This window comes from Lupinus angustifolius, chromosome LG06, assembly GCF_001865875.1.
Source record: "Lupinus angustifolius cultivar Tanjil chromosome LG06, LupAngTanjil_v1.0, whole genome shotgun sequence".
NCBI classification, from domain to species: domain Eukaryota; kingdom Viridiplantae; phylum Streptophyta; class Magnoliopsida; order Fabales; family Fabaceae; genus Lupinus; species Lupinus angustifolius.
This window is the reverse complement of record NC_032014.1, coordinates 2,863,023-2,878,317: the sequence shown is the minus strand read 5'-3', so window position 1 is coordinate 2,878,317 and position 15,295 is coordinate 2,863,023. Positions and strand designations below refer to the sequence as shown.

Sequence of the window (15,295 nt, the reverse complement as noted above, 5' to 3'; positions counted from 1 at the left end):
TGCGTAGTAATCAGTCTGAGAGAAAATTGATAATGCGGATTCTGATAAGTTTTACTCCAAATATTTGGAGTTAGACTCTAATCTGCATTAATATGGTAGCATTTGATAGACGTGTCATAACCGGACAAAATAAAACATGAGTTGCTTATATATTTGATATATTTTGGGAACAAATAGAACACATCATGACTCTTTGCTATTTCTTTCTTTGGTACTTATATATTTGGTCTATGCCATATTTTGTAACACCAACCCCAAATATGAGCACTATTTTGTGTGAATATATGTGATATTGTTTCAATGACAAGATTTGCAATATGAAAAATTACTTTGCCTGATTGGCACAATTTAAAAAGAAGCAAAAATGTAAGGCAAAAGTAACAGAATAACCACATCCATCACTAACCAAGACATAAGTTGAATGCCTCAATCGTAATAAGTAAGAGATAAATTGAATATGATAAATCCAAAAGACGAGAGAAATGGTTGCAATAGGTAATAATACAAAATGGTTGTGTCAGAATTAGATGAAAAGAAATAAAGATAATAAAGAAAATGAAACCCTGATGATGATGGAAAAACTAACATATAGCGAGGAGAGGGCAAGGGCCATTGTCATTTTGAAGGATGATAGGGGTATTGCGTCCAAGGAATTGAATCGTTTTCGTTTTGTGAATTAACTCTTTCACTTCTTCTTCTTCTTCTTGATGTTCTTGATCATTATGATCCGTTTTAGGAGGAGGAGGGGAACACGATGATTCTGCCATTTCTGTCTCACACTTCTTCAATTTCTTTCTTCCTTTTTATTTCAAGGAGATTGGGCTTTTTAGGAATTGGAGAGAGGAGTGAAGTTTCTTCTTCAATCCCTAATTACAGCATTTTCATTTTTCATTACACAAGAATTATACATGTGTCAAAAACAAAGTTAATAATCGGTTTACAAGAGAATGAGAATATATGATTCCTTTTTGTCAATATTGTATCGTTCACAAATTAACATTTTTCTTAGTGGATCCGGCATTTTCAATATAGGAACGAGCTTTCTTTATATATATCAAACAAAACTACATAATTTATAGTATTTTATCAAAAAAGAAATGAGACAAAGTTAATATTGTTTTGTTTTATTACTTCCAGGATCATGCTAGGTTACCACTATGTACCAAATCTGTTTTATGATTCACAACAAGTCTTTCACAGTATCTTTAATCAAACATGCATCCCATCCCACTTATTTTTAGACAAGAAGAATATCCCGTTTACCAAACATATATATATATATATAACAGAAAAATATTTGTACTGATAATTTGTGAGATTAGATTTATGTATTGTTATTGTATTATTCATAATTTATGTTTAATATCAAATATATGATATATTTAATATGTATAAATTTTGAGTTCAATATTTGTACACTAATAATGTAAAGTTTCTATATTGTCAACATGTCATTCATCATTGATTTGTTTTACTCAATATTGTTTCACTTACATGTTCAGTATATACATATTAAATCCATAATTTTTTACACTAATAACATTTAAATATTATACTCATTCATTAATCTTACTAGTAAGACCTATGAGAATGGAGGACACAACCCATCTTTGATATTATTAAGATATGATTCGATTTTCTATGTATTGTGGTACAATTTATTAGGTTATATAGGTAAACGTTCTATTATTCTTTTTAAGGGGGAAAATGTATCCATGAAATTGTAAGAGTTTTTTATTTTTTGTCATTTATTTTTAATAATTATTAATTCTTTAAATAAAAATAATATTAAATGATTATTGAATATGTATAACTTTTTATAATAACATTTATAAACATTAAATTCTCTTTTTAATTATGATTGTATCACATGATTTATGTGCCCACTTCTTGTGGAAAGGACTAGAGTTTAGACTGTTTTATTTTTATTTTTATTTTTATTTTGTCTTATCGTTTTTCCCACTATTTTAAACAAAAAGCCTTGACATGTTACACAGTTTATTTAGATGTGGTGCCTAGTCCTTGTGTCTCTGGAACAAGCCCAGCACAACCATATAGGGCTTATCAGCTGCTACTACACAAGGACATCGGTTCCTGCACCATTGTACCATGGCCGGTGAACTGGACAAAGCAAAATTATAAAGGTGTCACGGGCTTTAAATTAGGTAGTTTTTTCTAGTATAAATTTGAAAATTAGTGATTTTGATATATTAAGTAGGGGGTTTAAATTTGAATTTGTCTTTTGATTTTAAATTGTTTCATCATATATATGCGTGATTAAATTGTTTAAATTTGAATTTGTCTTTTGATTTTACTTACCATTAATATGCGTGAAATAGAGATAAACACCTTGAAGTATAGTAGAAAAAGACTTTTTCGATGAGGATTTTGATAAACAATGCTATGTTTGAACAAGACAAATATTTCAAACTACTAAAAATCAAGGAGCATGGAGGTGGAGTGAGGAAAGAATTAAGACTTAGGTTTCATTAGGTAGGATTAATTACGTGCATTGAACCACTCATGATATTATATTATATACCATGGCAAAATAGGTAATGCCTCTGGGCATTTTCACATTTTTTTGTGTAAAAGTTATACACATTTCATTTATTTATTTATCTGGCTATGTCCATTTGTCTGTCAAATGTGCGTATTTCTATTGAGCAATATGGACAGTCCATGACTATAATTTAAAGAGAAAAATAAAAATTTCAAATAAATTATGATATAATATGATTTTTAATGTCTGCAAAAATTATGATGTAATGTGATTTGTTTAACTTTATATAAAATATCAAAAAAATTATTAATTTTTTATCTTCAACTGTTTTATTTAATTTCTTTTATTTTGTTATATGAACTTTTTAATTATTGAACAATGCTTACGAGCCGTCCGCATGCCTGTTAGCCCATTTTAAAACGGGCAAGACGTTGAATTTTGTCTATAAATACAATATAAACATGCCCAAATTTGCCTAAATTTTTACGGATATTTGCAAGCATAAGCAAAATGAGCATGGTGACCTATTTTGTCATCTCCATATATCATGTTCACTTACAAGAAATTCAATTGACATTATACTCGAGCTAAAAGAGGGATTTTGGAAAATAAATCAGTGTGGATCTTAAGGTCCATGGAACTAAAAGATAAACATCACAAAATAAAGTTTTTTAAAGTGTAGTCCAACAAATACTTGTACAGGGAAATATTTTGATAGGAAGGGATATCAATATGCACAATTATGTATTAGATTAGATCTAGTGTTGGATGATAGGACGATATGGGCCCATTCCACCTTTTCTAAACAATCCCTTTGTTTTGAGAATAATGGCAAGATCCAATCAAATCAGATAAATAAGAGTAAATGAAATTTTACGTGGATAGTGTAGTTACACTATTCCATGTTTGGAGTACATTTTGAATTAATTACGGGAATGGTGTATTTTTGTGCATCTCGTGGATGACATCCAAGATTTCACCAAAGTCGTGAATGAGAAATGTGTTTCCCACCAATGTCGTGGACCCCATCCACGATTTCCTTACAGACTCTCTCTCCTGAAGAGAAGTCGTGTATGACATGCACGACTTCTATAATCGTGTACCCCGTACATGAGATTGGATGAGATATGTGATTTTTGAAATTCCCCTTTACACGAAATTGATATTGTTATTTATTATTTTAGGAGTTTGTTTTATGATTTTTAGTGTATAAAAATAATATCTTTAAATTAAAATTGTAAAATTTAATTGAATATGATAATTTTAGTAAAATGTTAGTTTAATGGAATTTGGTTAATGTTTTTGATATTTTTTAACACTTATTTTAAATGCATAAATTGAAATAATAAGAAAATTTCATAGAAATGATATTGATAATTGTCTCAGGAATTTGAAAATGATTACATTTAAGAAAGCAGAACAAGAATAGAAATTCATAATGGCGTCTATGAGATGATGTTCCACATCCAGATGCTTTCCTCCTTCGAGGTGGTTGGACTCTTAGTTGTTGTTGTGATTGATGTTGTCTTCTACCTCTAACTAGTTGTGGCTGCTCCTCATCTTCGTCTTCATCATCGTCATCATCTTCATCGTCTTCGTTTGGTTGTGAAGGCATTGTCCGTTGATAATATTGTTGAGAGTTGAATACCAACAATGGAGTATTTGAAGTAGTGCCAAACATTGATGACATTCCTTGATATTGCGAAGAAGATGCTAAGTGAGAGAATGAGTAGTCACCCATTGCTCTGAAACCTTCAAACCCCAAGGGTTGTTGTTGTTGTTGAGGAGCAGGATTTGGAATGTATGCCTGCAGATAAGTATTTGTCTGAGTTTGACTCTCATAATGTTGCTGAAAGTCAGGTGCAATAGGCATTTGAAACTGTTGTGTAAGAGGAGTTTGAGAAGTACTTAAGGAGAAGGCGGTTGGAAGTAGTTGAGCAAACGCTTTCATCATCTCATTACAGTTTAGATAGACATCGTTCAGTGTCTGCAACGGATTTGGAAACACATTTGTAGGCCTATCCCGAATCATTTTAATAAAATTGTACTGAAAAAAGTGAAAAAATTAGAATATTAGAATATGTCAATACAATTTAAAATAAAATATAAATAAAAATTTTGTTATTATTACCCACCTGGCCGAATATGCCCTATCTGTATTTCCTTGTCTTTTGTAAGTACCACTGCATATACTGCGAGTACTAATACAAATAGTGGTCATCGGGAAAACCATTTACCACATAGCTTTCCCGGTTATTCCAAATTTGAATCCACTAGTTATGTTTTTGTGACCAGTTGTAGTCATTTTTCTCACGTAGATCCATCTTGTGTTGTTTCTCCGGATTAATTGGATCTTCTGGGATGAGTTGTTGTAGACCAAACTGCATCATCAACCGATCAGCAGTATGCCACTCAACAAGTGCAAAACAGGTGAGTGGTACACGTGTTCGGGCTACATCAGGTATGTGGCCCACATAGGTAATGTTCCTATATTGGGTCCAGACAAACTAATATATAAAAAAATTAGTAATGAATTAGTATAAAAAATTTAGAAATAATAATAAATAAATTAATAATAAGAAATTACAAAAATTACCTGATCAATGCGCAAACGATTCAACATTGACCGTATTATGTTTGTTGCATGACCAAGATGAATGTTGGTGGTCATTAGATGTTGCGCCCACCTAAAATGTAATGTTATATGAAGTTAGTATTATATAAATAGTTTGAAGTATAAACTATTATAATTTGAACGAATTAGGAAAAAAATTGGAAAAAAGATTTACCATTGGACTAAATGGAATATTTATAAATATCGGCGTATAGTCTTGGAGCTAGCATTGAGATGCGATCATATGCCCACGATTGTAGCAGATGCAAGCATCCTCCAATTTTAATCTGGCGACTAATGAGCGCCACACGACATAATCTACGATATAGACATGCCAATACAGCTGAACCCCAACTATATTGGTATGTCTGTGACAAGTCATCCAACAATGGGAGATACATTAAGTGGACTCATGACCCTGATGTGTCTGGCATGAGGAAGCCTCCAATCATGCGTAATATGAAGGCTCTTGCATGTTGTTCAATGACAACATCATCAACACCTTCTGGGAGAACATCAAAGGTTGAGTCTAGCCAACTCATTTGGATCCTTTGGCCCATAATCTGTTTATCATTTGGGATTGCACCCAACAAGTTGTGACAAATGATTTCCCAATTTGCGCTTGTAATTCTAGTAACAGCAGCTCCATTAACGGGTAACACAAGTTGGTATGCGACATCTTCAAGGGTTACAATGCACTCACCAATAGGTAGATGGAAGGTATGAGTCTTCGGCCTCCATCTCTCAACTAATGTTGTAATGAGGTGATTGTTGATTTTGATTGTACCAATATCCAAAATATGCCCAATGCGGTGTTACGAATAACTTTTAACATCGATGCAGATGGTAATTGTTGCCAAAAATTGTATCTTGCTCGAAACGTAACCTCTCCACCATTCCATATGTTGGTGGAGACATGGACTTTTTTGAAAGTTGAGAAAGGAAGGGTTAATAGGACCTAGACCAATATGTTCCACTTTTTGGACTAAAGATATCGGGAAATCAATAAATATATGGAAGTAATTCGGAAGGATTTTGATTTGGTGTGTCAATAAATATATTGGGAAGTCGTGGATAGGGTCCACGAGTTCCTACCTGATCGTGGTATTTGTGCCTTAATCGTGCATGGTTTTCTAGCCCTAACCCTAACTTGGGCCAAAGTCATGGCTGCCATCCACGATTTGCATTCAAAAGCCTACACGAATCTCATGGGTTTGTTCCATGAGATTCATTAAAACCCTAAATCTGCACCAAAGTCGTGGACCCTGTCCACGACTTTCTTTAAATTCTGGTGAATTTCGTGGGTGTTGTCCACGACTTTCATTGAATTTTATTGGTATACGGATATTTTGAAAATGTAGTTATGAGTATAATTATGGGTATATGGATATTTAATGACTATAATCGAAAATGTAAATAATTTTAATCAGTATAATTATTTAGGTTTTAATGAGTGTAATTATTTAATAGGTGTAATTTTCCAAGGGTGAAACTACAGGTCATGACAGCCACCAATAAATCTGTAGCTGGCTCATTCCTTCCCTTGGCATTCTCAAGCTTGTATAATCCTTTACTATTTGTCGAATGTTGCTGTATTTTATGGCTGTCTCGCCCGCTAAATAAGCAACTCACTCTAATTATTTTAACCTTACCTTGTGCATTTTTTCGATTTGAATGTTGAATATTTTAAAATGTGCTACCCCTTGCTTCCTATATTTCACGCACCAAACTTCAAACACCAAACACCAAGTAGTGTGAGGATCTAGAAAAGTCACCCAGTCTATATAACCTGACACCCATACTTCCTGTATGCATTATTATTCAGAGTCTAATATTTGTAAAGATTTATACACTGTGTATATTTTTTTATTTAATATTATTTTTTTAAGAGTTATTAATAATTAAAATAAATAATAAATAATGAACTGATTGTGTATAAATTTTCTACAGTATCCATGAATACACTTTTTCTCTATTATTTATTATGTTTATGTAGACAAGTAATAATATTAAAATAAGTCAATTTTGATCATATTCAATTCTAACTCAACTTTAATCATCATGTCTTTTCATGTGTCTTTTCATATGATTTAAAGTTTTAAAACTCTAACCTCGTGACACTGGAAATAAATTATTGTTTTTGCATTTATGTCAAAAGGTATAAATATAATTTCATTGTATCTAAAAAGTTAAAATATTATATTATTTTATATTTGTATGTTTTTTATATATATTTGTATATTTAATATTGAAAAGGATCCTAAATTCATTTGAGACCACATTCAATTGGAGAGTAGCAGGAGCAATTACACCACGTGTACTCTAAAGACCACAGGAACGTGTGAAGTGAGGCAGAGTCAGAAATAGCCAAATCAATAGCAACCAAGACACCAAGTCTACTTCTTAAAGCAACCGCAATCTCAAGCTCCAAGGTGTTACACGTGAATACACGCATCTAAACACCCCGACCCATTTTTTCATAGCTCAAAAACAATAATAGTCGAGTCTCAAACTAACAAGCAAAAGCAAAGGAAAGTTAAAGCAGATTCTGAAGCAACATCACCAATTTAAACTTTAAAGCATGGTAATAAAGACTCCTATGGGTCATTAATTTTGTGTTTCTTTCATCTTGGTACAATTCACAACAATTTCTTCGGAGTCCTTAAAGATTGAAGCGACATGGGTACTCTTACTACAACCCCTGTCATCCCTTCTAAGCTTAATAAGCCTTGGTTTTCTCCACAAAAAGTCTCTCTTTTTCCTCATAGAAGAAGACTCAAAAAGAAGAACCAAGCAATTGTACCCGTAAGTGTTTCTCTTTTTCCCCTCTATTTTATGTTAAGGTGGTTTATGGGTTTTGAAGCTTGTTGTTTTTGTGTTGGTTGGATCAGGTTGCTAGGTTATTTGGGCCAGCCATATTTGAAGCTTCAAAGCTAAAGGTTTTATTCTTAGGAGTAGATGATAATAAACACCCAGGAAATCTTCCAAGGACTTATACTCTAACACACAGTGATATAACATCCAAACTCACTTTGGCTATCTCTCAGACCATAAATAACTCTCAGGTATTTTTTTCTCATCTTAAATCATGGATTTCATTCCTACAATTTTGTCTTCATATTCTTTTGAAACCATTATAAATAGAAATTCTCTGGAATGTTCTCTTACTGTTATATTAGGTGAAGGAGAGAAACAGACACACACAGATTTTATAAATTGTGCTTTATTTTCTCATTTAGATCACTGGGAAAATACATACCCTGGATTAGTGCAAAAGAAAAAATAAATATACCGATGGATTGTTAAAGAAGTCGCAAAACAGAGAAATTCGGGCATCTTGTATTCTTGTTGTGAAAGAAAACACTTTATTGTGCAAAGGGTTGGGATAGTGTTAGTCTAGTGGTGTAAGACCCGATACATCCATAGCAATAAGAAAACACTTTGATTCCTGGGAGCGACCGACACTTTGGAGAGACAGTCACGCATCCCGAAATTGATTAACTCATTACCGAGAAAGGTGACTAAATACCCCGAGTAGTACAAAAAAAGGTTGGGGATCCTAAGAGGTGGTAACATGTGAATCACACTCTCCCACCTAATAGAAGATAGATCTTTATATACCAAAAAAAGTTAGATGATGAATATATTGTTAGTGTTAAACAGTGAAGCGGTCATAATGAATTGTGGGAATTCAATTCAATTGAATCGCAGTTGCAGGGGTGGTACAACAAGTTACAAAGGGATGAAGTGGTGGCACAGTGGACGAAAGTAAAGGGAAAAATGTATCTCCATGTTCACTGCCATATTAGTGGAGGTCATTTTCTATTGGATTTATTTGCTAGGCTAAGATACTATATCTTCTACAAAGAACTTCCAGTGGTAAGCAAACAAATTCATTAAAATTTCATAAAAAATAATGCAATTAAAGTATATAATACTTTGTTATTATTTGTTTTAGGTGTTGAAAGCTTTTGTTCATGGGGATGGTAATTTATTCAACAACTATCCAGAACTAGAGGAAGCTCTGGTTTGGGTTCACTTTCACTCAAACATTCCAGAATTCAACAATGTGGAATGTTGGGGCCCACTAAGGGAAGCTTCTGCACCATCCTCAAGTGAAAATGGGTCCCAAGAAGAGGGTAGTAGGCAAGCTACTTCTCCAACTACAAGCAATGAGGGGTTAGCAAAGCCACAACCATGCCAAGAAGTTTGTGAGTGTTGCTTTCCACCAATGAGGTTGAGTTCAATTCCTTGGTCTCAAGTGGATCCCAACCACCCTTATGACCAAGAGGTTCCTAACGTTGGGACCCAACAGAAATTATAAATTCAAGAATTCAACCATCATCAAAGTCAATGCCATTAGGATAATTGGTTTGCAATTGTGCCGTATATTACAACATTAGAAATTCAGAATTAAAGACCTTTCCTAGAATGTAAATAGGGGAACTCATATTTATTTCCATATATTTTTTAGTTTTGTTGTAGCGACCGTGTGTAATATCCTAATACAATCAAAATTAAGACCATTCGACTTACCCAATCCTGCATATATAATAGTTTACATAAGACCACTAGTACTGATGCTTTGAGTGGGGAGTGGACTGATTTGGTTGGGTTTGTTTCATTTCATTATACTTTGTCCTTTTTAAGTGATTGTTTGTTTCTATGCGCACTGCAAACATTATAAGCTTAAACGTGATTTTGGACATTTAATCATGATTGATATTTGGTCAATTACTGTGAATGTGAAATGAATACGTTTTATGAACTTCTTCATCTTGAAGTGACTATCCAACAATGTTACACTTATAAAATCATTTGATTTAGAACTTGCTTTTAACGAAATCTATTTGTGAAATTCTACTCCACCAAAAATCAAGTCTGTCAAAACCCATATAAAGGAACAATGATCCTTTTCAATATGGGGAAGTTCTTGTTTTCAATATCTGAAATAAGCTTTAAGTTTACCAGCATAAAAATGTTTGCAAAACATTCACATTTGTTTTCATGTGAATTTTATGTCAGAAATATTTGCCTGGTTTATCAAGGACACTAAACTTACCTTTATAACTAACACCATCGAAGAGAAAATATTACTTACAATGTCTGCTTCATTCCATGTAAAACATGCTTTCTCGGTAGTTTTATCCAAAATCCAATATACAAAAAAGCAAGGGAGCAAAGACTACTACAAAGAACAAAAAAATAGAGGGGCAAAAACAGAGTTGCCTACATCTTCGTTAGTCTATAAGATGCTCAATAAAAGTAACACTCTTTTCCTACATGAAATGAGACTTTTCATGAATGGCATGGTTTTTCAACATTGCCAGATAAAATGTAACTTCATAACTCCCCTTAAAGCTTTCCTAATTGGGAAAGCATACCATATGATAACATCCTTTACATGTAAAAAAAATCACCATTGTCTTCTCACTGTTCAGAGTTATCTTTCAGCACCGCAAAAAAGGTTGAAATATGTGACTTGAGCAAGAAATATGCAACCAAGAATCACCTAATAGTAGTTCTTCCAAGAGAAAATGCTCCAATTTCACTGTCAGCATTCTGCATCAATGGTCACAACCATACATCAATCTTCAACATATAAACAACGAAATGAATCATAAGATCATAGTCATTTCTACAGATTTCATATCATTACTTAACCTATTCCATGATACTAGCATCAAACATGAGATTAATGAATGCATTAATATCCATTTCGACCAAGAAAGCAGAGCAATTGAAAATCTTAATCAAAGAAAAGAAAATGATGCTGCAGCCAACAGCTCTTTTGTGACCAATATATTAAGGTGAACTTCATGTACCTCCGCTCATATTTAAGGAAATAGCAAACACAGTTCAGGTATAAAAGAAACTTAAATCTTCAAAACCACGATCAAACAAGTAAATAAGAAAAAACAGGGCAATTGGAGATAGCACACATTTTTATATGAAAATTTACCTGTGATTTTTGGGATGGGAATACATTCCAAAACCTAAGTGTTTCATCTCCAGCTCCAGTGACAATAGTCTGAAACAGTGTATAAGGGTCACAAAAAGGAAAATAACAGTTAAGAAATTTGGAAATCTTTTTTTGTAAGCAGCTACTCGTTATATTAGAAAGAGGAATACGTAGGACAACTGAAATACCTGCCCATCAGGAGAGATGGCAAGATAAAGAACTCTGTAAGTATGGCCTGTAAGAGTAGTCACCTGCATCAAAAAGACAAAATAAATGGTGAAATGTTAATATTATATTTTCCAAAAAAATATATGTATATCATATCACAGCAGATGTTACGGGTACCTTTGACATGGATGGGTATTTCCAAACTATTATCTGGTTCTGGGAGTAGCCATGTGTGCTTACTAGTTCATTGACATTTTTTGACCAGGCAAGATTGCAAACCTGACATATTTAAAGGATCAACATCAATTATCCGTTATAGAAAAGAGGATGGGGGATGGAACCCCTTTATCCGTATCTCAATATGTGTAGATGAGTGCCATGAATTCTGAAAACAATTTATAAAATGAAAAGAAAATCTTTAATAATCTAACTGTAGCGGGCATAAATGTCACTAGAATGACATTTACAATTTTACATTTATTTATTTCTAGACATCTGGATAACATGGTGACAGTATATGGATCAGTAAACTGATGCTATTTTCCTGTATCAGCTTAACTGTACAAAATTATAAAGCTAATAAGGATTTCCAATGCACACTTGGATTGCACAAGGTTTCAGAACCATGTCAGTTACCCTTTTTTACATTTTGTAGTGTCTGGATTCGGAATTTATTCTTTACTTAAGTGCGGTGATTTGTTCATCTCACTTTCCATCAAGTAGGGTTGGTTGAATTACCTTCAACAGGGTATATGTATTTTCTAGCAACTAGTCACAAACTTCAATTTTTTGTGTAGTACCACCCAACAATCAGCCTTATATTAGACCAAAACATTAAACCAAAGTGAATTTAGTATAAAGGACAAAACGAATAAGTCAAGTGCATTTACCTGACTTCCAGTGTCCATACAGCTTAAGCGAGAGTCTGTGGTTGTATTCCAGAAACGAATACACCGGTCAGCAGTTCCTCCCCCAGATGCAAGAAGTCCATTAGCATGAGGAGACCACGCAATAGCTTTAACAGCTGCTGTATGGTCACAATACTTCAGGACAGGCTGGGTTGAGTGTTGATTCCAAACAAGCAACTGAAAACATACAAAAGAAACTAATTAGTTACTACTGCAGGAGAAGTAAAGGAGTAAAGTGCAATGGGGTAGTTCAGAAAGATGAAGTTTGCAATTGCATACTTTATTGTCGTTTCCTCCAGATGCTAGCTCACGGTTATCATAAGACCACTTCAGTCCACAAATCTTTGAAGAACCAAAAAAGGTTAATACAATTAATTAGAGTGAGTTCAATGTATAATAGGTATTAAATTGGTTTGAACAGATTAGGCTGAAGCAAATAAAATCAGGTATACCTCTGAGGTGTGCCCTGACATTTTACTGATAAAATTGTCCTTGGCACGTATATCTCGTTGACAAATACTCTTATCCCGACCACCAGAAGACAAAATGGATGAACTCCAGGCCAAGGCTCCAACACGTAGTCGATGACCCTCCATCGTTCTTACCGTCTTGCATTGAGATGCATCCCAAATCTGCACAGTGAATAGTTATAGAATTGAGTCAAACCATGTTTAACAACATTATAGAAAAGTAAAAGACAACTTGATGCTATGGGGACAAATACATATCTTCATGCCACAAACAGTAAAGTAAAAGACAACTTGACACCACGTTTACTGGGAAAGCATGTCCGAAAAGCATTTGTTTAAGGAAGCAGTAATGCACTACATAACAGCCTGAAAGGCCAAACCGCCAAAGGAGTAAGAATATCCCTGCCTCAATTTTCCCTCAAATAAATTTTAGCTGATTGCGATTATACACTTATGCAAATACTGTAGGCAGACAGGCATGAATCTGATCGTAAAAATCAACCAATTAAGCAAAATGAAGTTTTCTACATGTAGACTAAAAGTCTAACATATGACATCCCTATGGACTACCTCAATAGAAAAATATAACTCCATGGGAAGTCACCAGTTCAAGTCTGGAACCGAAGTTTCTAAGACTGTGAAGAACTTGCGTTTCCTTGATCACTCGGAAAGCCAAAAGTACTTGGTTAAGGTGACAGGTTATGTGATTAATGCACTATCTTTATTACCTAATGTTTCCCTGCATAAATAGGGTAGGAAAAAGAATTGATTATCCCATTTACTAAATGGCCAATTGGGCATGACCCCCATATCCCACCAATAACTCCCATTTATACTGGAGCATGGTTGACAAGATCACGATGTTCCCAGTAAGATCGCATGATGCTCCTGGCAAGCCAAGATCTCACCAGAATCACATCCTGCCAGCACCACTGAAACCGTTGGGCAAGGACATGGGGTTGTGGAACCATCACGATCTTGACGAGTTTGAGAGCGGATGGAAACTAGATAAAATTGGGTCAAAATGTGGGTTTGACCCGGGCCCATTCTTAAAGTAAACATAAAAGACCCTAAATCCCCAAATTATAGGTCTTCACCCGACACTCTAGTACCTTACTCAGAAAATACTTGCTCATCTCACTGTTTCACTCGAAAATAGTGGCTCCAACATCGCTGTTATAGTTGCAGATCGCCGTCATTAGAATTTGACAGTCAATCTTCATCTCTGTAATATTCTTTGCTGTTTTCTTTGCTTTTTCTCTGGTTTTCTCCGAGTTTGGGTTTTCTCTGGTGCATCTTTGACATTTCTACTGTTGTTTCTCTGTTATATTGGTGCTCTCTGTTCGTGTTGCTTCTAAGTGGGGCTCGTCATATGCATAAGTTTATCTTTAAATATAGTTTTGGATATGTGTATTGTCATATTTATGTTATTTCATATACATATGTTTAAGTTTAAATATATTCTTTTAAGATTGGTAGGATCTTACGATCCGAGTTACGATCACGAGTTTTACGTGATGTCCTCCCCCACCCGATCTTACATAAGATCTCGATCTTGTCAACCATGCCGGAGCCTATCCCCTAATATCAGTCTGGCTTTATGAGTAAATGAACTTTTTTCAACCAATGGCGTTAGTGCAGGAGCATAGGTCCCATAGCGCCTGTCACCTGATGTCCATACAATTACATAATAAATAGCATTAAATATGGCCTTATCATACTTTGACCAATACACCTTGTGATTGCAGTGGAACCAACTATAACAGAAAGTAATGGCAATGACCCATCTGATCTGATCCGTTGTTCGGATGCGTAATGATCAAGGAAGTACAGAAAGCTTAGCCAAAGAAAATAGACAACGAACACAAGACATGGCACAACATAACATGGAAATAGGAATATGACAAGATCTAAAATGGAAGGACACGACATGTCAAGCGTGCAACACGTCATGTAGGAGAGTATAATGTGTCGGACACTGAACATTGACTCACTTTATATATAAAATTCGCAAAAAATTATATTTAAACTCTTATTTGCGACTTGAACTATCTAAACAAAGAAAATATCATGAGCGTTTTCCATTATAGTTTATTACTTAATGACTGTTAAATTATTTCCATCCCATACAATCCAGCCAGATAATGCGACGTTTGATGACCGTTCGATACTTATTTCCTTATTAAAGCTGTACATCCACAGAGCTCCCTGTTAAGGTTTAGTTGACCTATTGGATGTCTAACAGCTAATTGACCACCTGATTGATAGCTATATATTCCATTGCTTCCATCTACTCTACCAAGTTCATATTAATTCCTTCAAATTAATTTTTTCAACAATCAAAATAAAATACGGCATCATCAACATTTACATGTATGATATTGATGCTCCCTTTTGCCACTTTACCATCTACTTCGCTGATGGCAAGCTTTAAAATGCATTGGAATTCCTACATGTATGATATTTGTCTTAGGTGCATGCTATCATGCATTATTGCCATTCCTATACGTAGATCTTCCCAAAAGGGAAAAAATAGCATGGCCGCATACACTTTCTTTGAGAAATATAAGAGTAGTACAATATGGATGAAAAGTAAAACTCACAAGGAAAACTAAGGAAGTAATTCAGAGCAATTGATCACAAAGAGATTCCGTGAGTGTCCTTAGCAAT

General features: G+C 34.2%; 3 protein-coding genes across 11 annotated transcripts in view; 1 reads left to right on the top strand and 2 right to left on the bottom strand.

The window, feature by feature from the left end:
• Positions 1-913, bottom strand: part of LOC109348933 (ubiquitin carboxyl-terminal hydrolase MINDY-1-like) — a 46,579-nt gene extending 45,666 nt beyond the window's left edge. For 4 of the 9 annotated variants that reach the window (XR_002107813.1, XM_019589547.1, XM_019589548.1 and 1 more), the window contains exon 1: positions 587-913. Coding sequence is in view for 8 of the 9 variants with exons in the window: in XM_019589547.1 (XP_019445092.1) it covers positions 587-767 (181 nt within the window). In the remaining variant the exon portion in view is untranslated. The remainder of the gene's footprint in view (positions 1-586) is intronic. The other 5 variants (XM_019589551.1, XM_019589552.1, XM_019589553.1 and 2 more) reach the window with 2 other exon arrangements.
• LOC109348932 (protein STAY-GREEN, chloroplastic-like) lies at positions 7,515-9,650 on the top strand. The gene is made up of 4 exons (XM_019589545.1): positions 7,515-7,922; positions 8,009-8,182; positions 8,829-8,996; positions 9,076-9,650. Exons 1-4 carry the CDS (start codon positions 7,797-7,799, stop codon positions 9,439-9,441), a joined length of 834 nt encoding a protein of 277 aa, XP_019445090.1. The 5' UTR covers positions 7,515-7,796; the 3' UTR covers positions 9,442-9,650.
• LOC109348931 (protein FIZZY-RELATED 2-like) overlaps positions 10,141-15,295 on the bottom strand; it is a 6,796-nt gene continuing 1,641 nt past the window's right edge. The window contains exons 4-10 of the mRNA XM_019589544.1: positions 12,608-12,787; positions 12,435-12,497; positions 12,138-12,332; positions 11,425-11,526; positions 11,268-11,330; positions 11,080-11,148; positions 10,141-10,679 (exon numbers count right to left, since the gene is read on the bottom strand). Of these exons, the coding sequence (XP_019445089.1) occupies positions 10,626-10,679; positions 11,080-11,148; positions 11,268-11,330; positions 11,425-11,526; positions 12,138-12,332; positions 12,435-12,497; positions 12,608-12,787 (726 nt within the window). The 3' untranslated portion in view covers positions 10,141-10,625. The remainder of the gene's footprint in view (positions 10,680-11,079; positions 11,149-11,267; positions 11,331-11,424; positions 11,527-12,137; positions 12,333-12,434; positions 12,498-12,607; positions 12,788-15,295) is intronic.

Excerpts from the sequence above, each read along its gene's own strand:
- LOC109348932 (XM_019589545.1), top strand. The coding sequence starts at position 7,797 with ATGGGTACTCTTACTACAACCCCTGTCATCCCTTCTAAGCTTAATAAG. Across the intron at positions 7,923-8,008 it reads AGAACCAAGCAATTGTACCC|GTTGCTAGGTTATTTGGGCC; the intron begins GTAAGTGTTTCT and ends TGGTTGGATCAG. Across the intron at positions 8,997-9,075 it reads TCTACAAAGAACTTCCAGTG|GTGTTGAAAGCTTTTGTTCA; the intron begins GTAAGCAAACAA and ends TATTTGTTTTAG.